This window comes from Squalius cephalus (assembly GCF_949319135.1).
Source record: "Squalius cephalus genome assembly, chromosome: 12".
Classification (NCBI taxonomy): Eukaryota; Metazoa; Chordata; class Actinopteri; order Cypriniformes; family Leuciscidae; genus Squalius; species Squalius cephalus.
The window spans coordinates 18,765,639-18,791,719 of NC_137133.1; the positions used below are offsets into that span (position 1 = coordinate 18,765,639).

The window sequence follows — 26,081 nt, forward strand, 5'->3', positions numbered from 1 at the left end:
CCACTAAGTGGTAGGCTACATGCATGTTCTAGGGTCCGAGCGTCCCGGAAGCTGGTCTGATACACTTATTTATAAAAACGTGTCACTGTGTTTTTTTGTTTTTTTTTTAATTTACTCTGTTTAAGTTCCTCGGTGACATAATTCAGAAGTAAATTGTTGTCCAAACATACCGCAGATGAAATAAAACTACGACAATGACAAATGGTAACTGTTTCTTTTCTCAGCGCTGACGAAGTTCAACCAATCACCGTTTAGGTTCCGGGATCGCGCAATCACCTGATCTGATGAATGACAGATGTAACAATGTAACTCGCTTTAAGCTCAGCATGGCTACTGAAGTTGACCAGAACACACTTATAAGGGCTCTGAAAGAACTGAAAAGATTTGGTAGAACATCGTTGGATAATGTGGAAAATGATGTGGCTAAAGGTATCCTAAACAATATGAGATTTTGTACGTCTTATTGGTGCTCAAATAGCATGTATACTACACACATACGGTATGTGTGCAATGTGCGTGTGTACATTTGGGTTCAAAAGTGCGAGTCTATGAAAAAGGTTTCTGCTTCGCATTGTTTTATAATGGACTTGTATAATTATAATTTACTCTTGAATTTTCCGAATACATGCAGGATTCACAAATGTATTACTGTTGTTTAGGTGGTTCTTCACAAGAAATTGTAAATAAGAAAATTCGTCCTTTATTTGGTCTGATGTCAGCAGGGGCCAAGTTCTTTAACTGGTGTGTATACTTGTCTTTAAACATTGCCATGGTGCATGTTTGAAGTATTTTGTTGTACTACAAAATGATAAACTCCATCTCATGATATGACGTTTTCTTTCAGTCTGGGTGTGAAAAACCAAAAGGAAGCAGAAAGTTTATGGGAACAGTTTTTTCAGTGAGTATGGAAATATTCTCTCTGGAATACTTGATTTTGTGATTGGTCAGTCGTGGCATTCACTGATCAAATGTTTTGCATAATAACCGCTAAACTGTTTAGTTTACTGATGTCCCAGGCAACCCTCACATTTATTAATGTAATAAACAGAATAATACATAGTGACTATGTAGACTAGAAAGTAACTATTATATTTGTAGACGATATTGGACATTTTAATTCATTGATTATAATTAATGTTATTTATTAATTTATCGTTTATAAATATTAATCATATGCATAATAAATGATGATCCTATCTATCTGTCATACACAATTTATGACATTTAAAAAAAGTTTTAAAAAGTGCTAAATTATTTAAATAAAAATGGGACAAATAATTACATAATAATGTAGTCATAATTTAAGTAGCAAGTGACGGCACACCAACATATACTGAAGAGTTATGTAGAAATAAATAAAATAATCAAATGTAAAAGAATAATATGTTCTGTTGCAAGTTCATATACTTGATCTCATTTTTTCTCATGGTTTATTGTTGAGCTGTCAAGTTGTCATGTAGAAATAATCAGTTTCAAGACCTTGACACATTTTTATTTTATTTAATATTTTATTTGATTATTCGTGAGCTTAGAATTATAAGGTTCTATCTCCGTTTAGGGTAGTTCCGAGATATTGAGCATCAAAGTTTTTACATCCCAGCTGGCACAACTGAGATGGAACCTTTTTATTTTATTAATAACTACTAACAAAATAGTTTTTTTTACAAAAATAACACCACACAGGCATTAATAAACACCTAATGGATCAGATTATGTCAAAAACTCAATTTCGACCAAAAGTGAAGATAGAACCTTATAATTCTAAGCTCACGTATTATCATTATTTATTTTTTATTTATACTGAATATTACTATATTTATTTATATTTATATTACTATATTTTATTTGTACTGAATATTCTTCAGTTATATGCAAAACATAAATACAACAAATAGAATGTCAGATCTGTCATATGGCCAAAAATAAATGCAAAAAAAAGCATAGTTTTTGCATAGTTGTTTGACAGATGAAAACTGTAACAATGTATCTTACAAGGTTGCTCTCACTTGAAATGTGTCCCCACCTGGAAAGTTCTTGAAAGGTCCTTGAATTTGAAGTTAACCAAGGTGTGGGACCCCTCATAGTCATAAAAAATCCACTACTAATCTGTGCCCTTTACATTATACATTACATATTGGGTATCAATTACATAAAAGTATAAGGATAATAGTATTATCATTTTATTCCTAATTTAAACAGAATCACAGAGGTTCGAGATAATGTTGAAGGCTTACTGCAACTGGAAGTAAGTAATATAATTTTATTATGATTTCTATGTAGCCACGAAAGGGACATGGTAATGGTATAAAAATGAAATGGGAGGAAATGCTATATTTCAATGTCTTTGCATTTCCTTGCACAACTATTGCGAGAGCAACACTGTAATGTGTATGTTCTGTTTTGTTCTGTTTTATTTTCAAGGTGTTTTGTTTTCCATGTTTGCCTGTCTTATCTGCCCATTTTCCCTTGGTTACTGATTATGTTCACCTGTCAATCATTATGTCTCCCCATGTATTTAAGCCCTGATTTTTCCTAGTTCTGTGTCCGGTATTGTCTATGTTTATTTCTGAGTTTACGTGTTGCTAGTTCTCCTGAGTTTTCTTGTTCTGGATTATTGGGTTAAAGACCCAATATTTAGTTTTTTGTCATATTCAAATGAGTCGTGCACTTCAGTACAGCAATATATGACAAGCACAAAGTTTCTTGGGGCAACGCAATACTTTTGCTAGAGAACACAACGTTTTGGGGGGTACGCAGTCCTTTTTTTGATAGAACGCAACGTTTTTCAGGGGCAAGCAACACATGAGCGAGAAAATGCAAAGTTTCACTGGGGAACGCAATACTTTTACGAGAGAATGTAAAGTTTTTCAGAGGAATGCAAGACTTGTGAGAAAACGCAAAGTTTTTGGATGGAATGCAATACCATTATGAGGGAATGCAAAGGTTTTGAGAATACATATACTTTTGTGAGAAAACGCAAAGTTTTTGGAGGGAACTCAATACTTTTGCAAGAAAACACAAAGTTTATTGGGGGGGATGCAGTACTTTTGCGAGAGAATGCTAATTGTTTTGTGGCAACGCACAAGAACCAGAACCAGATTCTGACTGTCTAAAGAAGACGTGCAGGTGTGGCAGCCCGATGCGGTGTCTCGTTCCCCTCTTAGGGAACCAGGTTGCATGCATAACCTTAGACGTTCCCTTTCGAGTGAAATCAATGCCGCATCATAGCTTGACGCTATGAGAACTTTAATGCCAACATCGCCACGGCACTGGATAGTGCCTGCTCCACAAGGCTGTGTTTCTGCACCGATAATTGTGAACACGGGCTAAGACTGGATTAACCCTGGAGTGAATCCGTCTCCAGACTGTAGAACCTGATGAATGTGTGCAGAGAGGACCAGCCTGCCATAGCCCAAACATTTTGCAATGGTGCACCCCTAGCAAGAGCTCTGGAAGATGTGACACTCCTAGTGGAGTGGGCCCTAACCCCTAGAAACGAAGCCATTCCCCATGGCTCATAGGAGAGGGAGATCACGTCAGTGATCCAGTGTGAGATGTGCTGCTTGGTGACTGCATTCCCTCTATTGTGGCCACCAAAGCAGACCAGGAGCTGAGAGGACTTACGCCACAGACCTGAGCGGTGGATGGATATCCTCAAAGCACAGACCAGACATAACAAGCACAGACTTTCTTGCTCTTCTGTCTCTTAAGGTGGAGGGAAGAAAGCCTACAAAACAACTGGCTGACCAGCCACAGAGGCAGAATCTCGATGTGAAAGTATGCATTCTTCAGACCAGTCCTCGAACTGGATTTGCCACATGATTAACTTCAGGGTGAGCATGATTAACTACAGGTCTTGAACCTGTATGTCCAAAGAGTACATGGGGTACATGTTCTATGGCCCACTGAATCCTGGCTCTACAAGACTTGGTGGGTTAGGCGGGTTTTCTCCACAACGATGCGGATAAGGGGGAGAGATACCCCGCAAACATCTCTTCCACCCTTGGCACTGCCCCGTACCTGTGGTTGCGCATACCAGCCACCTCAGAGTACAGTATGTTGAGGTGGCCTGCATATACACTTGCGCAGAGTATGGATTCTTCCAAGATCTAGACACATTGGTGTAAAGGTTAGGGAAGAACAGGAGGTGGCAGCGGGGAGGTTATTTGCCCTGTATTTTTTCATCAGTCTCTTTTCAAATACAGGGTCTCGTTCTGGTGCGAAGAAATCGCAGAGCGTCAAGATCCAAAGCGGGTCCTCAGTGTCGGTGAAGTCAACTCTACCTGCAAACCCCATGACCGAAGTTGCCGAGTTGCCATGGGGTGCAGGAGCTTGGCTCTAATCAAATAGAGCCAAGCGGGATCGGAGCTTGCAGAGATTAAACTTGTCGCAGTGAGCACAGTCAGCCCCCTCGAGGACTTGCCTCACATGCTCTTCACCCATACAGACACACATGTTGTGTGAGTCGTTGCCTGTAATGTATCACAGACACGCCGTCACACATCTCCTGAACTTATTTCCTGACATGGTGGAATCGAAATCCTATCTTTGACAAACACATACACAAAGCAGCAAACACGCACTCACACATACAGCCATTCCACGTGGCTCATAGGATGCGGATGTTCACACGAGTTCACACTTACATATAATTAGATGGAGTAAAGCTTTATCCGTATTTGGCGTGCTGTCTGGGGGGAGGGCTCTGATCTCGGAATTTGGCCCGAACCCCGAGTACTTCCCCCGTGTATAGAAGCAATTAGAACTAGAAGTGTGGAGAAGGGGTGGTGGAGGGATGCTGATAAACTGTCAACGAACAGAGGTAAGACTGCTGTATATATATATACCTCTTATCGTTGATTGACTGAATACTCTCCACTCGTGATAGTGTTAATTATCTGAACGTGCTTCTGAAGACAAAGAAGCTGGCAACACACTGACATGGCGTCTATTTATGGTTTTAGTGACGTACTAGGCTACGATACGTCATCATGCTCAGCTAATCGCAGATCTCCGTGTGTAAACATGTGCTTCAGACACGGAGCGTTCCCATAGCCGTTGTTGAGTTCCACTCAAAGGGGAATGCAAAAGTTATGCAAGTCAACGCAAAAGCATTGAAATATAATATTTTCTCCTATCTCCTATTTTTTCCATCCCCTTTAGGGGCTCCGTAGATTGCTTGTTTTCAAATGATAAATTGTTTTTACCTTAGTATAAGGGTGTGTGAGTGTGTGAATGTATGTTTGTTTGATTGACAGGTGGAGTGGGATGGTTTTTTGAAACGTCTGGATGTTCAGATGCAAATGAGCGACACAATTCTTTCCCAGTGTCCTGCAGCCCAGACGCTCAGCTCAGATACACGGTTTATACACGTCCAAACTAAAAAGTGAGATAAACACATGATATGATCACTGTTCATATTCAGTGGAAGCCACAATCCAGAACTACTAAACAGGGTTGTTCTGCTGATGAAACAAAATGAAGGCCTTCAGTTGCAAGAGTTTATTACTCTACATCACAACTGTAATTACATCAGTGTTTAACTCGTGGTTATATATTCAATGTCTATAAGATGTTTCTGAATGTGGGAGCTAGTTGTTTCACGAGTTCACACTTACATATAATTAGATGGAGTAAAGCTTTATGCGTATTTGGCGTGCTGTCCGGGGGGAGGGCTCTGATCTCGGAATTTGGCCCGAACCCAGAGTAATTCCCCCGTGTATAGAAGTAATTAGAACTAGAAGTGTGGAGAAGGGGTGGTGGAGGGATGCTGATAAACTGTCAACGAACAGAGGTAAGACTGCTGTATATATATATACCTCTTATCGTTGATTGACTGAATACTCTCAACTCGTGATAGTGTTAATTATCTGAACGTGCTCCTCACAAACTTTGTTAATCAAAACATCATTTAGAAGTATTACATTTGTTTTGCCAGTTATGTTTAGTAGCTTGAAATCAATTTAATAGCATTTCTGTGTTTGTACCTTAAATGTCATGCATTGTGAGAATGATAACTTTTACCTGGTTTATATTTAACCCAGCAATTTGTTGTTGTTGATTTATAGATAATCCATACGCTATATCTATAATTCCACTTATTTCTCTATATAGTTAATGATCAATGTTTTGTAAAGATAGTATCGGTAGGTGAAAAGAGATAAAGTTGTGCATATTGTTTTGGTCAGTAGAATTTTTTAATGTTTTTTTAAAGTCTCTTATACTCGCCAAAGCTGCATTTATTTGATAAAAAAAACAGTAATATTGTGAATTATTATTATTACAAATTTAAAAAATAATAATAATATACTTTAAAATGTAATTTATTTCTGTGATCAAATCCCGTCTTCAGTGTCACTTGATCCTTCTAATCAGTCTAAAATGCTGATTTGCTGCTCAAGAAACATTTCTTATTATTATCGTGTTAAAACAACAGTTTTGCTGCTTCATATTTTTGTGGAATAATCTTCATGAGTCTTTGATGAATAGAAATAAGTTTCAAAGAACAACATTTAGAACCCTTCCTGGAACATTGTAAATGTCTTTACTGTCACTTTTCATCATGGCTTAATACAAGTATTAATTTCTTCCAAAAACAAATCGTACTGATCATAAACATTTCAATTTCAATTCAACGCCCTGTGGTTGGGGCTATTTGAGTTTAAATTCCAGCTCATTGATTGATATGACATGTTTGAACTGTAATGTACATCGTGGTTGTCCTGTACTCTTGCAGGAATGTGTCTCTGAGTCAGTACTTGGGGAAGGGAGAGAATCTCCTCCTCGTGCTGCTCCGGCATTTCGGATGACAGCCGTGACGAGACCACCTGACTGAGCTGAAGGACAGCAAGGTAAGACAGTCTGTCATTAATGAAGATGAGAACTGCACAGCTGCAGACCTCTGCCATTTCTGCTTATGGAGACATGCTTGGAGAATATCTTTTGAAAGCTTGTTGACCCAGCTGTGGACTTGGCAAAGCAAAATATTGCGCTGCTATTTTGTAGAGAATGTTCCAAAGTCAGCATTGCCGTTTTCTTTGAATCATCAACACTGTTTCTGGTTCTTTCTCATACAGAAGCGTCTGGAAGCTCAGTCATTGCGGGTGCTGGTGGTCTCGTATGGTTCTCTTGAAGGAGCAACGTTCTGGCTTTGTCAGACAGGCTATGAGTTTGACATGCTGTTGGATGCAGAGAGAGTGGTGAGAACTATTGACTGTGCAAAAGCATTATTAGTCCTTTCTTAGCCTAATTATAAGCTCTTATATACAGTAGTGGCCAAAATTGATGTTGATATTGTAATGACCCTACATTCAGTTTGATTAAACCATCAACAAACAAAAAGCTCACAGGAAAAAGCATACATTGTTTAGAAAAATAATCAGTTATTAATATTTCGTTGGTTCTCTGTTGTTGTGTTCATAATTTCTTTGTATGTCAGTCTGGCCAAAAATTATGTCCGCACAATTTGGCATGTTTCATTGTGTTATCACAAGCAAAACAATTGACTCCAAGCACTACGCAAAATGCTTACAAAAGTGTAATTATATTTGAATAAAGGGTGAAGATGTCAATTTTACAAGGCCGGACATCACTTTTGGTCACTACTGTATAATTGCTTTAAAAAAAGTATTCCCTTATTTATTATGCTTTTTTTCAGCATAAATGTTTGCAGAAAATTACTAATTTAAAACTTTAAACAAATTTACACATTTCTAGGTGTTTTTTGTCCAGATTTGGCTGAATTATGTTGTAATTGACTTTGGTTATTTTCTGTTTATGATTGGTTACAGGTGTATCAAGCTTTCGGTCTGGGTTCATCCATCACCAAGGTGATGAAGTTTAAGATAATGCTCCACTATTCTGAATTTCTGGCCATGAACCGACAGTCACCTGATGTGCCACCTCAGTTCATCGATGATCTATTTCAGGTGACACTCAGAACATTTACTGAAAAATATTATGTACAGAACATAAGAATGAAACACTGACTTGGTTGGATTTCGTCCCATGAGTTTGTTATTACCCTGATCTTATGGGATAAGGGCAATGAAAGGAAGATTGTTAGACTGCACATGGGGTTAGTTACATTGATCAAACATATATCAAATCTGCAATAAAATCTAACAACGATTTAACTTCTTAAGCTCAAATCATGCTACAAAACTGTATTTTGCAGGCAGGTCTAGTTATACAATAGACTTGAGCCATATTAATGTAATTTTCCACAAATAGGACGTACTTTGACGTACCATTTTGGCCCAAAGGTGTTTACCTTCTCGCCTGTGTCCAAAAAATGTAACAGTATGTCACATAATCTGTTGAATAGATATTCAATTAATTGTTTATTGAACAATTTTTACTGAACAAATTTTAATGACCAAAAACACAATATTTAAGTATGTCCTACACCTTGTTACTGTATGATTTTTTTTTCCTGGAACATTACTTAAAACTGTGACACAAGAAATAAAATAATTTGGAGACTTTCTACAGCATGGTCAAGACACGTAGCCTAACTAAGTAAATAATTCTAGTGTAGAAACATATAATTTGTCCCATTAAGATTTATTTAATGTTTATTGCAAGAAAATACAATCACGTAAATAAGGGCTTAAACTGCATTTAACACCAAATTTTGGTAGAAAATAAAACAATAACAGAAAATAAAAAAGCTGATATAGTATTTCGTTTGACATCCTGATGTTAACAATCAGGATTTTCACTGATTTACTGAAAGAGAAGAAGAAAATTGTTTATTAGGCTATTTGTGGAATGTGCCAAATCCATAAAAACAAATTCCAAATATTGCATAATACTTAGTTAGAGAATAAACATTTGTCTCCCTGTAGTCTAGGACTCTAGAAAATGGATTAAAAACACTCTCTCTCTTTCTTTCCCTCGCTGTCTCTCTCAGATGGGAGGTGATTTTGTGCTGGACCAGGGTGGTAAAGTGATATTTTCCTACCGGTGTAAAAGCCCAGTGGACAGACCATCAGCTACACAGATTCTGGCTGCCGTCTCTGCTCATTCTTAGCATTCTTACGTCCTGGAGAAAAGGGGCTTTCAGGTTTGGTCTTTCTGCTATGTTGAACTGCTTCACTTGCTTCCTGGCCATCCTCATTAGAAGTTCCACTTCCTGAAAAGTTATACTCATTCATGTCCATGCCAGACTTTTAGATTTCCATTTAGAAAGAATAAAGTTTGTAATATTAGCCATTCCAGGCCCTCGGTTTGGCATGGAGTAGCAACTATACTTTGTTCTTTTCCAAAGCAAAGTCTGCCCTAAATCATTCCACTTAACTGTAAAATGTTACAATGGGAAGCTGATGTTTTACTATGAGACTCACTCTAAAGGGAAAATGAAACAAATCATTTCAGAGTATAACTCCATAATATATAGTAGTAAATGTGAAGAAACTTCCCACTAACAAAAATATGTTCTAAGAACGTTCTACTAATGTTCCCATTAAGTTATGAAAACATTATTTCTGAAGGTTCAAAACATATATATTTTTAAATGTGTTAAAAATGCATTTTTTTCTTGGTTATATGAATGTTAAGGGAAACATTCCATTTCATCATTCTTCAAACATGGCAATGTTACTTCTGAATGTTCTCTGAATGTTCTGGAATAAGTAGCAACATTTAGAAATTGTCAAATAAACGTCCAACTAAAAAGTTTCATGAAAAAGTTCCATGAACGATGTATAAATAATGTTTTTGTGCTAACGTTTGGAGAACACTATAGAGTGCTGTAGGGATAACGTCAGAACCCTGAAGACCAATTCACCAAATTTATGAGTAAAATAAAGCATGTGGTAAACATAACTTGACGATACTTTGACGTTTTGTTCTACAATGTACACTGCACACACTCACACCCCGAACTGTCTCATCTCATATAGTTACTTATTAAAGGAGAACTCCGGTCAATTTTAACATTGAGCTCATTTTTTTGTCAATTTGGAGTGCTGTCAATACAGAGAACAACGACAAAAATCGGTGTTGCCTACACCGTGTTATCCTCTTTTTAAAATTTGCACCCTGTTGACTTCCATGGGGCAATATTTAAACCTGCTTTTAGCCTCTTAACATCCTTGATGTGTCATTACAAGTGCACAGGTCATGTGAGTGATTCCTTCAGAGTGAACACGAGTGAATCTGACTGCAGTAGATGTGAAAGACGCAAATACGCAAATACGCTGGCTTAAATAACATCATTTTTATCCATTTCTTTAACATCTACTGCAGTCAGATTCACTCGTGTTCACTCTGAAGGAATCACTCACATGACCTGTGCACTTGTAATGACACATCAAGGATGTTAAGAGGCTAAAAGCAGGTTTAAATATTGCCCCATTGAAGTCAACAGGGTGCAAATTTTAAAAAGAGGATAACACGGTGTAGGCAACACCGATTTTTGTCGTTGTTCTCTGTATTGACAGCACTCCAAATTGACAAAAAAATGAGCTCAATGTTAAAATTGACCGGAGTTCTCCTTTAATTACTTCTTTAATTAGTTACTTCTTATAGTTACTTAAATGTACGTTTTCAAAAAAGAACATAATTTGCGCTTTCACTATGGGTGTGTGTAAATTACGCTGTAGAACAAAACGTCAAAGTATAGTCAAGTTATGTTCACCACATCCACAGGCTTTATTTTACACATAAATCGAAAAAACCCCATTATAAAATCCCACAGGAACCAGATGTGAATTAGTCTTCCGGGTTCTGACGCCATCCCAGCATAACTCTATTAAAGACCAGATAACTCTGATGAAACATTCTATTGGTGTTCCTGGAAGAATGTTTGTTCATAACGTTGAGAGAACCTTGCCAGAATGTTCTCCGTTAGCTGGGCTGTTACTGACTTTACGCCTTAAATGTGTTGCTATCGGTTGGCTCCACAGATAGACAGCTCCACCAGAGGTTGTATGGATGAAGATCTGACTCAAACTCATACACTTATGAAGAGTCGTCTCTGATGGATATTTACACCCTCTGGTCATCGCAGCTGCTCGTCTGTTGAGTTAGCAGCACTTATATCACACATTAACCAATGTCTTGATTAAATGAAGTAAGATTGTTAACTTAATTATTTTTTTTTTTTTTATTATACAAGCATATGAAATGATATAATCTTAAGTTGTTTAACTACTATTTACTGTGAAGGGTAAAATGTTTACAAAAACAGAAATAAAATATGTAACTGGTGGAATTTCTTTGATAATTGAAGTCCACCAGAATGAGAATGGACTTTTATCCACCTTTCAGCATAGATCAAGAGTCTTATTTCACTCAAAACATGTTTCAGTAGTTGTCAAGTGAATCAAGCTTTTAAAACAAATACTTGACGGTTGAAACAACAAACCATAATTCCAAAGAATTTTTTAGAACATCAAAAAGAGAAAACATTTCTGTTATGGGTTTGAACTGAAGTCAAAAACAGCACTAATGTAATGTCAGAACCAGGGCAAATGTGGACCACCATTGGAATAATGCAAACATTAAACATCAAAAAGATTAAAAAATTCAGTATGGTTCACTGTTTTCATTTTTCCATGTTTTTCAAACCGTACAGACAAAGGATTCTGATGTTTTGTGGCATTTTAGTTTATTAGCTTTAAAGCCATCCATAGGCTATTGTACTTTTAAACTCCCCCTGCAGTCAATAATTGTATCTCTTAAAACTCATCATTGATAAATAAAATAGCCTATTTAAATGTTTTTTCCTGTGAAAATAATTTCTTTATGCCTTAAAATAGTTTGAATATAACTCTTGCTTCATTTAAAATACGTGGAAATATGAATATGCAAATTAGCCCGTCTCCACTCACTCACTCACTAAAGCTCCGAGAGCCACTCAGTCAACTTTACTGTAGTAAACGCTGCGCAATGACAGGTGGAAATATTGGTTTAATTCAGCCATATATGTTTCAACCAGAAACCAATTCAGGAGAAGAAGAGGACAAGTAAATTACACAGGGTTGTCTACTAGTTAATGTGTTTTATGTATCAATTTCTACAACATCAAACACATAAAAGTAATTGATATGATTAGCTTTTGCTTGACTACATTATCAAACAGCTAAAAATGTGTTGCTAATGTTACACAAACCATGTTCCCATTCACCATCTCAGAGTCAGACAGCTGCCTTCTAAAAAACAGCATCCTCAGAAACTCTTTGAACATAGAAAGTCAGTGGAGAAAAGCCCCGCCCCACATGTTGACAGGATTGGTTACATGTTTGTGATGGCAGGAAACAGGGGCGTGTCAAACCGCGTTTTTGGTTCACTGCAGTTTTTAAGGGGAAAATACTCAGCAATTAGTACTGAATTTGCACATGGTTTGTCTTAAAGCATACACATGTGGTGAAAACACCACATCTACATATAAAGTTGATTTTAAAAGTTTGGAAACTTTTAACAGATTTACGCATTTAAAAAATGTTCTGTATTTCCTTTCTTTACATTGAACAAGATCCCTCTGGAGAATCCTTTCCTCTTGATCAAAGCCTGTTCAAAAACAAGTGCATTATCATGGTATCTTGTTCAAGCTAATCAAAAGAGCTTTTCTTAGTGCCGTGTTGAGCTAGTAAGCAGGTATTTAGCTTGTTAACGAAGGCTAACTGAACACACAAAGAAAAAGGAAATGTTTAATTTGACCATTTTTTTAGCTTCTGTGGTATATGATATATAGTATTTAATTTAAAAGGCATCAACATTTTCATGATTATGACTAAATACAGGATAAAATTATTTTCTATCATTTCTAGCGAGGCAGTGAATAAAGCACTTATAAAAGTTGTCTCAACCAATGGGATCACTTTGGGCTTCAATGGGAATAAGAGGCTAAGGCCTAATATGTCCTGTTTCGACATCCTGTTAACATCAATAGGAAATCCATTTATCAAAACATTTCATGGGATCTGTAAATTCACTGGCCTTAATTCTATATGAGCATAATTCTCCAGTTTTTATGAGTTTTAGTGAATAGCAGCTCTTGATATATTAAACAAAAATCAATAAGAAGAGATCTGGACTGTATAGGAATTGATTAAGGTCAAACGTCAAACTCGCACAGATAATACATGCGTCTGTCACAGTAGGTGTCCCACCAGTCTCCATCATCTGAGGACATGGCTACACAGTTCTCTCGTTTCCCACCATCTGGCTGGCTTGACAGGAAGTGCTTCCTCCATTGGAAGTAAGTGACACGGGTTGTGTCCTCAAATAGGTAGAGGCCTTCGGAGCGCTGGTCGTTAATTCCAAGCCACACAGGCCAGTTTCCATGGAAAACTGATTTCACATATTCAGCCAAAGCTTCCTGCTCCTTGCGATCTCGTGGCATAGCCATGCGTCCTCCCCGCTCCTGGCACTTCTGGGATGCGTCTGCGTAGGTCTCATACACACGATATGCCAAAACGCATTTGTAACCCATTTTACGGCCTTTCTGACAGCCTGGAGCAACATAAATTGATTGAATCAGTCATTTTCATTTTTTTTTTAATAAAGTACAGCACACAGATGTTAAGTTTATGAGCGTCAAGTGGAGTAATGCCATCAAGATTTGCTTATATGTATGTATATATATATATATATATACTTTAGGCCCCAATCAAGAGATCAGAACCAGTATTGGCAACGTGTGGTTTTCCTCTATAACATTCAGATCTGGGTTCGGGGCTGGCATTAGGAGTTTTGTGTAGGAAAAGTTGTTGAAATAGGGACTTGAGCAGGGGTGTCCAAACTTGGTTCTGGAGGGCCACTGTCCTGCAGAGTTTAGCTCTCCAACTTGCCTCAACACACCTGCCTGGAGGTTTCTAGAATACCTAGTGAGACCTTGACTAGCAGGTTCAGGTGTGAAGCTGAACTCTGCTGGACTGTGGTCCTCCAGGAGGATCAGGATTAGACACCCCTGGACTACAGTTTAAGTAGGGGTTAAGATTTGACAGTTAAGCATAGGGTTGGGATTAGTGTTTAGGGTAGGAAATTAGGAATTGGGGTTAGGTCTGAAAACTGGATGACAGTATCGTGGGTAAAGTACAGAAATTATAATAGGAGACAAGGGTCAAGGTTTGAATTAGGAGTTGGAGTCAGAGTTTTAAGACTGGAAGTTCAGGGCTGGAGTTAGAGATAGGAGGTTAGGCTGCAGGGTAAGGGATGGTTCACACAGAACACGTTCTTGCTTTGAAAAACGCAAGACGCAAGCAGTGGAATGGGGAAAACCGCAAGGTCTTGTGACGCTTATTTTAACTTGAGCACCACGTTTTTAGAATGGAGTGTCATACGCGAAACACTGCAAAAGACGCGAACGCAACGGTCAAACACGTCCATCTAGCGCGTTTAAGTTGAGTCGAGTCAAATCTTCTAACACTACCAGAATTTTGTCTGAGGGAAAATTTGATCGCAACGGTCAATTGGCGGACATGCCAAACTAATGATCAAAGACTTCAGATTTTAGTCTAGGATCAGAGGAATCTTTTAGGATTTGCAAAATTTGTCTCAGACAACCAAATCGTGGCAAAAATCGTACTGTATGAACCCGGCTTAACTCTGCAAGAAAGTGGTCCTCCTGGAGCAGGATTGGACACCCCTGGGTTAGGTGAAGTGGTTAGAGATTATGGGTCAGTGAGAGATAGAAAAGTCATATTTCAGATTGGAAGTGGCTTTGTTAAAGAGGGCAGGAATAGGGTAAGATGAAAGGATAAAGTTCAGAATTTATAATTGAACCCACTGACCCTCTAGTCGTCCAATCTCTTTGCGGTTGTCCTTGCAGTAGGACGAGACCTGCTGAATGGCATCCTCAGTGTCACCTAGTCTATTGTCAAGACGTGAAACTCTTTCCAGCAGTTGTGTCACTTTAATGTCCAATGTGTAATGTCCCACATTAAGCCTGTGGATGGCCTGATCCATTGCTGCCAGTCTAGACACTGCAGAAATGTATAAATAGACACGTTTGAATCAAGTCTTTCATTAGTCAGCTATGCAGCTGCATACCAGAGAATGAATAGGAATATTAAGAAACTTTTCGAGGAGGAAGGGGTTGACGGGAAGGTAGCTGATGATATAGTATGTCTGGATCCTTGGAGGGCCTTCAATAGCAGGTTTTCTTTTTTTAAGATATAATCTTACTAAGTTCATCATATGCCTACAATGAAATAACATACTCACGTATCATTATATAATTCACGTGCCCAGACTATGAAATACGACCACACTAACAAGCCTTTTTTTGTGCAAGTTAAGACATGGGGTGCAAGTAATTTGCATATATATATCCATTCCGTTGCATTAGTTTTGGCTTGATTTTCTGGCACTTCAGATGCAAGTGTGTAAGTGAAATGAGTGATTGGGTAACGCACATATGTAGTTGTAAGTGCTCTCCATGTCGGAGACGGCAGTGGTGGGTTCAGGTTCGATGATATCAGGAGTGTCCCCACGCCCTCTAACCGTCTCCTCATTGAACTCTCTCGCCTGTTGAATTAAACGACAACAGAACCTCCATCAAAACCAGACTTTGTGCAAAGAATATTCTATGCACAACTTTTACCAATATTTTTGCCCCGATTAATGGTCTGGAAGAGTCAAAGCTTTTTGAGCTGATTTTAGAACACATTGTTTTTATTTGTCATGTGTCTCCTAGCAACAAGGCAAATGTTCCTGCATGAGTTTCTGTTTGGAACAACTTGAAACTGTGGTAGTGTGTGATCCTCAGTTTTTCCTCTGTAAGTCTTTGCAAAGTCGGAAAGTGTAGTGTTTTAAAATCTGTTTAGATGTTAAAAGTTGCGTAGTGTATTCCAGCCTTTACCTGATACTGAATGCATTATCATGGGCAGGTACTTGAAATAATGTGATTGCAGATCGAGGATGATAGCAACCAGAAATTAATACTCATGACATTTGCCCCCAGCGTTGCATGCAATATGAATACAGAAGCAGGTATTGAATTAGCCTCATTCTAAAGCAACACAATAACCCTTAGTATAAAATCATAGTGTTGCAGTACCATGGTACAGTGATGGTATCATACGGTAATAGCATGGTACTTTGATGTATTCCAAGGTATTTACATAATACTCCAAGGCACTGGAAGGAATAGTATTGTATTAGCATCATGGTAGACATTTTCTCAGTGAAACTTAATACAAATCATTAATCAAGCTGCCACCATTAAACATGGGTGATTTCCCAGAAAGTAAGGGTAAACTCTTAACCTGAGTCAGATCAGCTGTTGTGACGGGCGATCTGGTGCTGCTGTCGGCAGAGTCGCAGGAGGACAGAGCGCTGAAGCCCACTACAGCCGCCAGAATCACGGTTGGAATCATCTCCACTTCAAATCACTTCACTTCATAAATCCCTTTCTTCTTTTCAGCCAGCTCTCTGTCTTTTTGTATATATACAGACCCAGATGTCCAGCTCTTCTGATGTTCATTCAACAGCAACCTTCTCTCTGTTCACATTGCTTTCAACCTTCTCTTGCTTTCTCTCGCTCTCTCGTTCACCTCTTTACAGCTCTGTTTTGTTTTAGCCTCCTCCCTCTCTGCAGCTGTCGGACACTTTTCCTCCTCCTTTCACCTTATCTGAAAGTTTCCTTTTTCTTTCTTTCTGTTTTCTTTCTTTCAGCTGCTTCATCCTGAGCGTATTATACCCAAACACATTCCTCCCACTTCTATTCTTTGTGCTAACATGGCAGTTTTACTGACTCAGCTGTCTCCCTCCTACATAAACATTTAACTAAACGTTCATTTTCTTCCCTAAGACTAAACTTCCTTACAAACACATTCGTCAGTGCTTTGTCCCTTAGGAACATGTTGTTCTGTTAAAGTCAACGGTGGCCGAATGACAGGAAAATGTCTCACGTCTCATAACCAACTGAGTTCTGTCTCCACTCATGGAAGGAATTTGGGCTTCTCGTCCTCTAACAAGACACTTTCTTTCTCTCTTCCTCTTGAGGAGACTTTGGAAGGGAATAAGGATGTAAGAATGGAGTTTTGCCCAAAATAACCCAGTTCATTACGTAACTCTAACTAAACAAATCTCTCCCAGATGACTGTCTAGACATTTATACGGTACAAGGAACAGATCCAGAAACAGATAAACAGCTTAGATATCTACCTTTAACAAATAACAATTAGAAAAAACTCTTTGAAACTATGGATATCTGTTGTTGTTAGACTGATCTAATCCACCTATCAACTTACTCAAAACTCTGTCAAGATTATTCGGATATACAAGTAGCCTGTCAGGAACCGAAACTATAATGAGCTAAACGTTACCCTTAAAAAAAAAATGTTGAAAGACTCTTGGAAAACCACAGGGCCACTTTACAGTCAGAAACTAATGAGGCCTTTTTCAGATTATGTGAAGCAATAACGTCAATCCCCCAAAATAAAAATTACTGCCCAGGGAATAAAATTCTAATACGAGTATATTAATTGAAAATTACACATATGTGACCAATAATACCGCACATCCAACAGTCATATTTTATTAAAATAAATAACACAGCGGACAGTGTGACCTCTTTAAATATTTGACAAACGGCAGAAAACTGTCATGGGATTTATGAGTAGAACTCCATCTATGCAGCAGTTGTTTTACATTAGCGCTGCACTGCCCCCTACCAACCAAGTGAAGAACGAGATAAGCAACATGAGAGTGTCATACTTTTATTGTAGTTATTTTGCATTACAGATATAAGAATGCATAAACACTGGCTCCAGGCCACGTATTTCGTATTCAAGAGAAAACATCTCGCAACAAAGCTCCAAAAATTATATCTACCCTTGAAAACCTAGTTAGTTAAGCCCTGAATCATACGACAGGCAAGTATGTGAACGCAACCGGTTACAGCATCTTGATTTCACAAGTCGTTGCATGAAAAACCAAGCGGTTTGAAATCATCAAACGCAAGTTATTATTAAACTGTCTACGTGTTTTTAGCTAGCTACCTGAATAATAGCACATTCAGTTTTAATGGTGCAAAAGGTGTACACTATCACCCCCTTGAGTACTGGAGTTTGTTACCTCCACAGTATTGCAATAATGCATGTTAAATGTTGACTACGTTTGCGTACTTGTGTGGTGTATGTTTCGGGCCTAACAAGGAAAAGAGATTTTAACTATTGCTTTAAAGTTTTTAAGTCATCTCTGGTGTACTGGGCTACAGGAAAGAGACAAAGAAAGCATACAATGAAAGCAGCACGCATATAAAAAGTCTACAAAACAAGCAGGCGCAAGTCATCTCAAAACCATGCTAGCGCTACGGTGTCTCGTTTAGGTCCTTATTAATAAATGTACAGTGAAGCATCTTAACACTAGTATCAAGGTCTAGATAAATATAGATACAAATTTATGGCAGTGACGGTGATGTGGCATTCACACTAGTGGTTTTACAGTAGATCTGAATTTACGACCGTAAGTAACACATCTTCCGAACTTCTGAAACTCCGCACAAAGGAATTAAACTCGAGTCTAAAGAGGGTTTTTTGGGGTTTGGTGTATTGTAAAACACAGTATAATTCATGGTTGATGTGAATGCAATATAGAAATTGGCTGGTGCCAGTTTGGTAGTGACACCAAACAAAATCAAAACATTGTTCTGCACCTTTAAAGGGATAGTTCACCCAAAAATTCTGTCATTAATTACTCATCCTCATGTCGTTTCAAACCCGTTAGACCTTCGTTCATCTTCAGAACACAAATTAAGATATTTCTGATGAAATCCGAGAGCTTTCTGAATGGATTTCTGAACGGCTTTGGAACGACATGAGGGCAAGTAATTAATAACAGAAATTTCATTTTTGGCTGAACTATCCCTTTAAGATTTCAAACTTTGTTTCCTGGCTGCAATTATAAACAGCTTTTGGTGGTTCTAATGTTGATGGGGAAAATGTGTGCAAAACGTACCACTGTTCAGAACAATATAACAATGGGAAACCAAACCAACAGGGAAGTTCAATGGATTCTGCAAATGTACCAAGTGTGAAAAACAACATAAACAAGGATAGAAGATTCAAAATCCTACCCAATGTATCATAGCTCATGCATTCAGTAACTTCTAACCGGTGAGATGAGGTCAGATGAAGATTTGAATACAGTTGTAGAGATATTGATGCACTATAAATGAACTACTAAAGCATATGGATTTAAAAGGAAAGTGTTCTGTAGTGTAAGTGTTCATGGTGCTTGTAGGTCCTGTGATCTAGAATGGGTTCTTCAGGCATTACCAGTTATCCAAGAAATCAAAACCAGTCTTCAGGATATTGTTGCTTGTGTTGAACTGGAAAAAAAAGGAAATAAAACAATTAATGGTTTGTCAATGACTAATTTGTTAGTGGCGGAATGTGAGGGTCAATGATTTACAAGTGTCAAAATATATATATATATATTTTAAATATACATTTCAAAATGCATGTGCCAAGTTCTTAGACATGTACTCGTGTGTTCATGTTGGTTTCATATGGTTTTGAAAAACATTTACACCAATTACTCAGTTTAATTACTCAGAAAATGGTGTAACCAAGTAAAAGTTAAACACACTTTTCTCAAACCATAAATACATACTTTTAAATATATTTTTTCCAAGGTGCTTTTTAAGTATTGTTTTACAAATATTACATAATTCATAAGTATCATTAGGTTTTTGGCAGTTACACCACATATTTTACAACCTGAACCTACTAACCTTGTCATAAAAAGGTTATTCTAAGAGACTTATTGAGCTTGACACACAAGCTGTGTACCAATTCAGAGGCTGCATCCTTCGAAAGCTGCACTTGAAGGGCCGAATGGGTCACAGCGAAGCAACGAAGGTCATCGCAATTTGAAGGCTCCTTCAAATACAAACCTACAAATCGGCCCCTTCTTTTCCTGGGCTGCGAAGGATAGAACAAGTGGATCCTTTGCAAATAGTCAATCCCAAGATTCATTGGATGCCGGTGATGACTGGATTTTCTTTTTAGAGAAAATACTGGATTACCCTTTTAATTGCAAGTATTTGGTTTCAACTTTCTTGAATATCTAACGACACAAAAGTAAAAAAAATAAAAAAAAATAAAAAAATACTTTGAAGCAGTTAAAATGTTGACTTATTATAACAATGCTCGGTTCAACCTTAGCGGACTTCAAAGATGTGGCTTTTTAAGTCCGTGTCCGCAGCCTCTGAATTGGGATGTAATTTGAATCGATTAATTGCATCTAACATATAAACATACACACACATATAAACAAACTTTTATGTTAGATGCGATTAATCGCAATTACTCGCTTTGACAGCATAAGAGGTGTAAGTTGTTAAAATATTTAACATTTTAATAAGAAATAATTATAAGTGATTCTACCAAACTAATTAAGGATTTCTTTTTGAGAACATCATTCATTTTTAAAAGGTAGAGTCCAAGTTTTCCCAAATTTCATTGCATTTTTTTCACAAATTCCATGTTTTCCATTTAAATTGTTCTGGATTCCATTTTTAATGGTTGAATTTCATTTTTAATAATCAAATAGGATGACTAATCAATTGAATTCATATCATTTTAACAATTTAACAATTTATTAAAAAATTAATAATAATAGTGCCCTATGAAATGTTTTTGTTCCCCTGAAAATCTGTCGTCTTTTTTAAATGTTTCTGGATTCTTTGTTTTATGAGTCAAATGTATTGTTAAAAACAGTAATCAGTAACAGTAATCAGATGAATTCATAAAGCTTTAACAATTTAAATGTGACCATTCAGTCGCAGACTGGAGCCCTGTAACTACATTAAGTCAACCTTTCATCAAAGTTATACATGAATTTTTAACAATACCTGTTCTTGTCTTAGGACAACTTTGATTAACTTTTTTGCTCCACTTCAAATATTGTCTACTGTATATGAGATGAGGGTCTAACCTGTGCGAATGTAGGACTGGCGGCGGGCGAGGCTTGATCTTTGACTGTGCTGTTGGACTGAGAGGAAGACCTGGTGACCAGACCAGGACTGAACACATCATCCGTAGTGCTGCTTACAGAAGGAAGGGTGCTCTGGGCCCTCTCCCACCCTTCCTGCGACGAGGACCCGGGGGCCGGAGGTGTTGGGGTCACGCTGATCGCCACAGGGGTCACGCTGATGGGGATGGGCGGAGGAGGAGCGTGAGGTTTGGGGGCTCTCTGTTTAACCGGCCGCGGGGCGGGCGCTTCCTCCGACTCCCTCGGCCCAGACTCGGGCCTCAGGTACGAGGGCAAAGGCTTCTCGCCTTTCTCCAGAGACTTGATCTGGCTGGGCGTCAGAGACTGAAACTCAGCCTTCTCGCCTTCTAGCCTGGAGCGCTCAGCACTGATCTTCCAGAAGGAGGACTCGTCGTTGCTGGGCAGTTTGGCACTCTGAGAGGTCTTGGGTTTGGATTCGTTCAGAGAGGAGGGAGCGGCCGGTTCTGTTGCGCCGGAGATCACGCTGAATTCCATCTGACTCTGTTAGGAAGGGAAGGGCTGAATCACATTTGTTTGCACTTTGCTAGCAAATTGAGAATGTATTTTTAGCAGAGGTGGCCTACTTGCCTTGGTCTCCCAAGAGAAGGGAGCCGAGTGCTCATCTTGCCAAGTTAAGTCCTTGAAACAGGGGAGACAGAGATTTTAACATGCCGTAAGATGCAACATCACTTGTTTAATGTCATTTTTGCTTCTGTTCTGAATAGGGATTAAAAAATTTAGTAGTACACAATAAAATAAGATGCAAGTCTAACCCAAAATCTAATACATAATTGACATATTTGTTATAGTTGATAGAGTAGAAAGTTTTATCTACAAGAATTTTAAGAGATATTTAGTGAACATTTATAGAAATGTGACATTTATTTAATTGACACTAACATATTTGTCTAAGATTAGTTTAGAAGCCAGATTAACTGCATCACTCAATCTAATACATAATGTATGGATGTGGCATAGATGCGTTTAATAAATCATTGATAGAAGCTTAATAAAAAGTTTAATTTATATAAGTTTAATAAAATTGTTGAATTTATCAATATTTGTTACAGACTTATTTAGTAACCAGAAATAAAGAAATTTGACATTTAGGCTATATATATATATATATATATATATATATATGTAAATTATTTGTCTTAGATTTGTTTAGTAGCTGGTTTAACTGTAGTATATTAAAAAAAAGAATTTTCGTAAAGATTATTATAGATAGCCTATCTGGGCTCGAGTTTCTTGAGAAACATTTTATTATAGATTTTATGGCAGAGATTTGTTTAATAATTAAATTATTTAAAATCTAGCAAATTTCAGTGAATTAATTCGTTTACCGTCCTAGCAGATATGTGTCAAATATCTATACATTAAGCTTAATGTATCGCTATTTGACATATCTGCTAAGTACACAGATTAATTCACTGAAATTTGCAAGATTTTAAATAATTTAAGTTATTGAAAGTTGACAGAGATTTGTTTAATAAACTTAACCCTGAAAATCCTAAGGCTTTTGTCTAGTAAACTTTAATTTATAATACACAAGTTTAGTAAACAACTTACCTTAAATGGAACTTTTGATTTAAGTTGACAATGAATATATATTTTGCTTAAAATTTTTCAGAAGCTGGTTTAAAATATATTTGTTTACTAGTAAACAATCTAATTTAGACTTAACTTGTATAGATTTTTAGCTCAGATAAGGTCTTGTGAGCAGGCATATTTTTGTAAAGATAAAGAAAATCAATTAATGTCATGAATAATACAAGTAAAAACATTAATTAACAGCAGACAGTCTGTTTAGAAGGTTTGTTTTTAGTATAATGTAAATCATTGTTAGGGATTGACCAGCCTTAAATGACTAGAGAAAATCAAATAAAGCAAGTCAACACTGGACCGACAATAAGCGCTCTAACTTAACACGTCATTACAAAACACAAGCACCTCTTCTCCGAAGTGTACGGTCTTCTGCCCGGTCTGGATGAGGAGTTTCGGGTAGCAGATCACCTCGTCTCGGTCCACCCGGTGCATGGCGTACCGAGCCCGGATCCGCGGGTCCATCATCCCGTTGTCTATCGCCGTGTCCTGTTCGACCGGGCTCATCTGATCCCAATCCGAACCAAACCTCTCCTTTATCTTCTCCCTCTCCTGCATAATCTTACGAGCCATGGAGTTGATGGAGGAGAAGTACTCCATCTTTTTGGCCTCCGTGACGTGCGGAAGATCCGCCACAGCTCCTGCCATCGCCGCGGCCGCCATTTCCTCAACAGCTGGACTAACGACGCTGACGTACACAAAAGACTTTTATTTTAGTTTATCCCAAATAACTCTTTTGTTAGATTAAAATGCATCTTTAAAATGTTACATTTGGGTTTAACGTAACTTTTTGGACACAGGCAAGCAACAACAAATAAACAAATTGACTTTTACATTACCTTTCCAGTCGTTTATAATTTCTAAATAAGAATTTTAATAGATATTCAATATTAAACTCACGAGTAGTAACTTGATTAAACATTGCTTAATTAAATATTACAGTCTAGACATTTGCATAAAATAAAAAATACCTGATATTTCCAGATTTTGCATGACTGTAAGAGAACCCTGTAAAGTATATTTTATTACATTTAAAAACGACATTTAGTGTAATGTTGTATTGTTTTACTATTTAATTAAAATAGCATATTTGTTGTCATTATTTATACATTTAATTATTTATATTTGAATTTACTTTACATTCTTCCATCTACTCTGTATATTCCTTCTAACTACATCAAAAATAAAATACTTTTATTATGTCTAGCGCATGCGCGTGAAGAAGAACGTCTCGGAGTAATGGCTTCAGAAGCGGCGACCTCTAACGGCACAACTGATGAAAACCATCCAAAAGAAAAAGACGAGTGGAAAGAAGGATGGTTATTTAAGAAAACGCGCTACACCGGGCGCTGGAAATTGGTATGGTTTCAAATCAGAGATGGGCTGCTTATCTATGGTTGTAATGAAAAGGTAAGAGTTAATGATGCCGGTTTGCTCAGCATCATCATCACTGAGCCTCGTAGTCCTGCCGGGCTCTTAAGAAACTTATAACAGTGATCAGTTTATCAGCATTAAACTTCAGCACACCTGCTAGAGTGGTGTGGATGCGGTCTAGTTCAGATACTGTTTTAGCCGGTTAAATAATTAATATGTAAATGCCACGGATTGAGTTTCTTCTCGCCATGTTGTTGTTAAGTTACCATGGCAACGCCTGCTTATGGATACGCTCTTCATTAAGAGCCTGTAAAGGCCCGTTCCGTGCGCGAGCTCTTTCAAGTGATAGTTCAGCCAAAAATTAAAATTACTGTTTTTCATTTTCGGAACACAAATGAAGACCCTTTCATGAAATCTGAGAGCTTTCTGTCCCTTCATTGACAGCTAAGCAACTAACTTACCACTTTGACGCTTCAAAAAGTGCGACGTGAGACCTATTTTTTACAGTCTATGCGTGAGACATGATCGCTTTTATGATGAACAGATTGAATTTAACTTAGGCTTTTATTCACATATAAATATAAGCAGAAGCTAAACCGAAATATATTTATAATTATATGCGAATAAAAACCTAAATTAAAATTTTGTTCATCATATAAATCGATTGTGTTTCTTCAAGGAAATTTGTACTAAACCGCTCAATTCATATGGATTAACGTTAGTTTTACGAGCTCTTTATGAACTTTATGAATCTTCAAAGTGGTAGTTGCGTAGACTGTCTATTGGAGAGACAGAAAGCTCTTAGATTTCATTAAAAATATCTTAATTTGTGTTTCAAAGATGAACGAAAGTCTTAAGGGTTTGGAACGACATGACGCCGGTGAGTAAATGATGACAGAATTTTCATTTTTGGGTGAACTATCCCTTAAAAAGCACTGTGGATTATGATTGGCTGTCAATGTTTTTTATCATTCAGAAGCTCAAAAAAAAAAATAAAAAAAAAATAAAATCATTGTGAAAGTGATTCCAACATATCGTTTCTTTGTGCCATTATTGTTATAGTTATCGTCATTGTTGTGAACGGGCTTAAAGGGATAAGTTAGTTCACCCCAAAATGTACATTCTGTTATCATTTACTCACCCTCATGTCGTTCCAAACCTGTATGAATTTATTTCTTCTGCTGAACACAAAAGAAGATATTTTGAGGAATGTCATTTCAAACTGTTGTTGGGCCCCATTGACTTCCATAGTATTTTTTGTTTTTCTACTATGGAAGTCAATGGTGTCCATCAACTGTCTGAGTATCAACATTCTTCAAAATATCTTCTTTGGTGTTCAGCTGAAGAAAGAAACTCATACAGGTTTGGAACAACTTGAGGGTGAGTAAGTGATGACAACATTTTCATTTTGGGGTGAGCTATCCCTTTAACACACTGGCACACATAGAAAAAAAATGCTTTTCTTTTCCCATCAACCAACGGTACACATTTTTTAACTGCTCCTATGTAATCGTTGTCTAGTCAGCAGAAAAGGCCATTAATCTGGTTGGAGCAAAGGTGGAGATGCTGGAGGGTGATGATGGGACATTAGGCTGCACAATCACACCAAAGGACAGCAAACGCACCTTCACGCTGCGGGCCGAGGGAGCAGAAGAGCAGCAGGCGTGTGTGACCGCCATATGTGAGGCACAGCTGAGTTCAGAACAGCACAGCGCCAAAGCTTGTGTTGTGCAATAGACCCATGTTTTCCCACCATAGAGATTTTATAGTTTTCTACATCATATTGTTTTTACTTTCTTCTTGAAATGACTAAGAAAGATGCTCCGCTGATGTGTGGTCCAGACACACACTCTTTATTTTTAAGCAAGTGAAACATGTTTTATATGATAAGATATTTTTGAGACATTTGTTTTTCAGTAGTTCTATTTTTTCATTTTGTTTTTGAAAATGATCAAAAGCCAAACTGAATATGCTTTATATGTTATAATAAAGCACATTGCTTGTTTTCAGTGATTGATTACCATAAATACGTACAGCTGAAATGTTAAATGTTGATGTTATGCGTCAGGGTTGTTATCGTTAAATAAAATAAACATTTACTGAAATCAAATATATAAGAAACGTGATCGTACTTTATTTCAGTATTTCTC

At 37.5% G+C, this 26,081-nt stretch overlaps 4 protein-coding genes across 6 annotated transcripts; 2 read left to right on the top strand and 2 right to left on the bottom strand.

Moving 5' to 3' along the window:
• Window positions 1-273: 273 nt before the first annotated feature.
• Window positions 274-11,727, top strand: selenol (selenoprotein L). 3 transcript variants are annotated; one of them, XR_013822902.1, is made up of 10 exons: window positions 274-429; window positions 660-741; window positions 845-898; window positions 2,200-2,245; window positions 5,259-5,386; window positions 6,737-6,851; window positions 7,077-7,199; window positions 7,791-7,928; window positions 8,915-9,904; window positions 10,494-11,516. XR_013822902.1 is itself a non-coding variant. In XM_079887805.1 (10 exons), the coding sequence occupies exons 1-9, from the start codon at window positions 285-287 to the stop codon at window positions 9,032-9,034; spliced, it is 951 nt and encodes a 316-aa protein (XP_079743931.1). In that variant the 5' UTR covers window positions 274-284; the 3' UTR covers window positions 9,035-9,067; window positions 10,911-11,727. The 3 variants fall into 3 exon arrangements, 1 of the variants encoding a protein (XP_079743931.1); XR_013822903.1 differs by having other exon boundaries at window positions 8,915-9,749; window positions 10,721-11,516; XM_079887805.1 differs by having other exon boundaries at window positions 8,915-9,067; window positions 10,911-11,727.
• Window positions 11,728-11,898: 171 nt separating this feature from the next.
• On the bottom strand, window positions 11,899-16,840 carry clec11a (C-type lectin domain containing 11A). The gene is made up of 4 exons (XM_079887807.1): window positions 16,218-16,840; window positions 15,366-15,477; window positions 14,742-14,933; window positions 11,899-13,461 (listed from the first exon to the last, which is right to left on the bottom strand). The coding sequence occupies exons 1-4, from the start codon at window positions 16,326-16,328 to the stop codon at window positions 13,064-13,066; spliced, it is 813 nt and encodes a 270-aa protein (XP_079743933.1). The 5' UTR covers window positions 16,329-16,840; the 3' UTR covers window positions 11,899-13,063.
• A 1,374-nt stretch (window positions 16,841-18,214) lies between these two features.
• On the bottom strand, window positions 18,215-23,252 carry cUnh1orf198 (chromosome Un C1orf198 homolog). Its single transcript, XM_079887804.1, has 4 exons — window positions 22,906-23,252; window positions 21,541-21,591; window positions 20,896-21,453; window positions 18,215-19,285 (listed from the first exon to the last, which is right to left on the bottom strand). The coding sequence occupies exons 1-4, from the start codon at window positions 23,218-23,220 to the stop codon at window positions 19,229-19,231; spliced, it is 981 nt and encodes a 326-aa protein (XP_079743930.1). The 5' UTR covers window positions 23,221-23,252; the 3' UTR covers window positions 18,215-19,228.
• Window positions 23,253-23,771: 519 nt separating this feature from the next.
• LOC307168866 (uncharacterized protein) lies at window positions 23,772-26,038 on the top strand. The gene is made up of 2 exons (XM_079889168.1): window positions 23,772-23,967; window positions 25,453-26,038. Exons 1-2 carry the CDS (start codon window positions 23,797-23,799, stop codon window positions 25,666-25,668), a joined length of 387 nt encoding a protein of 128 aa, XP_079745294.1. The 5' UTR covers window positions 23,772-23,796; the 3' UTR covers window positions 25,669-26,038.
• The last annotated feature ends 43 nt before the right edge of the window (window positions 26,039-26,081 follow it).

What these genes read in the sequence shown, in the direction of transcription:
- cUnh1orf198 (XM_079887804.1), bottom strand. Translation starts at nt 23,220, where the DNA reads ATGGCGGCCGCGGCGATGGCAGGAGCTGTGGCGGATCTTCCGCACGTC. An exon ending in CCGTACACTTCGGAGAAGAG is followed by an intron (nt 21,592 to 22,905) that starts GTGCTTGTGTTT and finishes CCCTGTTTCAAG; the next exon opens with GACTTAACTTGGCAAGATGA. An exon ending in CCAGTCCTACATTCGCACAG is followed by an intron (nt 19,286 to 20,895) that starts GTTAGACCCTCA and finishes TTTTTTTTCCAG; the next exon opens with TTCAACACAAGCAACAATAT.
- LOC307168866 (XM_079889168.1), top strand. Translation starts at nt 23,797, where the DNA reads ATGGCTTCAGAAGCGGCGACCTCTAACGGCACAACTGATGAAAACCAT. An exon ending in TCTATGGTTGTAATGAAAAG is followed by an intron (nt 23,968 to 25,452) that starts GTAAGAGTTAAT and finishes ATCGTTGTCTAG; the next exon opens with TCAGCAGAAAAGGCCATTAA.
- clec11a (XM_079887807.1), bottom strand. Translation starts at nt 16,328, where the DNA reads ATGATTCCAACCGTGATTCTGGCGGCTGTAGTGGGCTTCAGCGCTCTG. An exon ending in GAGCACTTACAACTACATAT is followed by an intron (nt 14,934 to 15,365) that starts GTGCGTTACCCA and finishes ACATTTCTGCAG; the next exon opens with TGTCTAGACTGGCAGCAATG. An exon ending in AGAGATTGGACGACTAGAGG is followed by an intron (nt 13,462 to 14,741) that starts GTCAGTGGGTTC and finishes ATGTTGCTCCAG; the next exon opens with GCTGTCAGAAAGGCCGTAAA.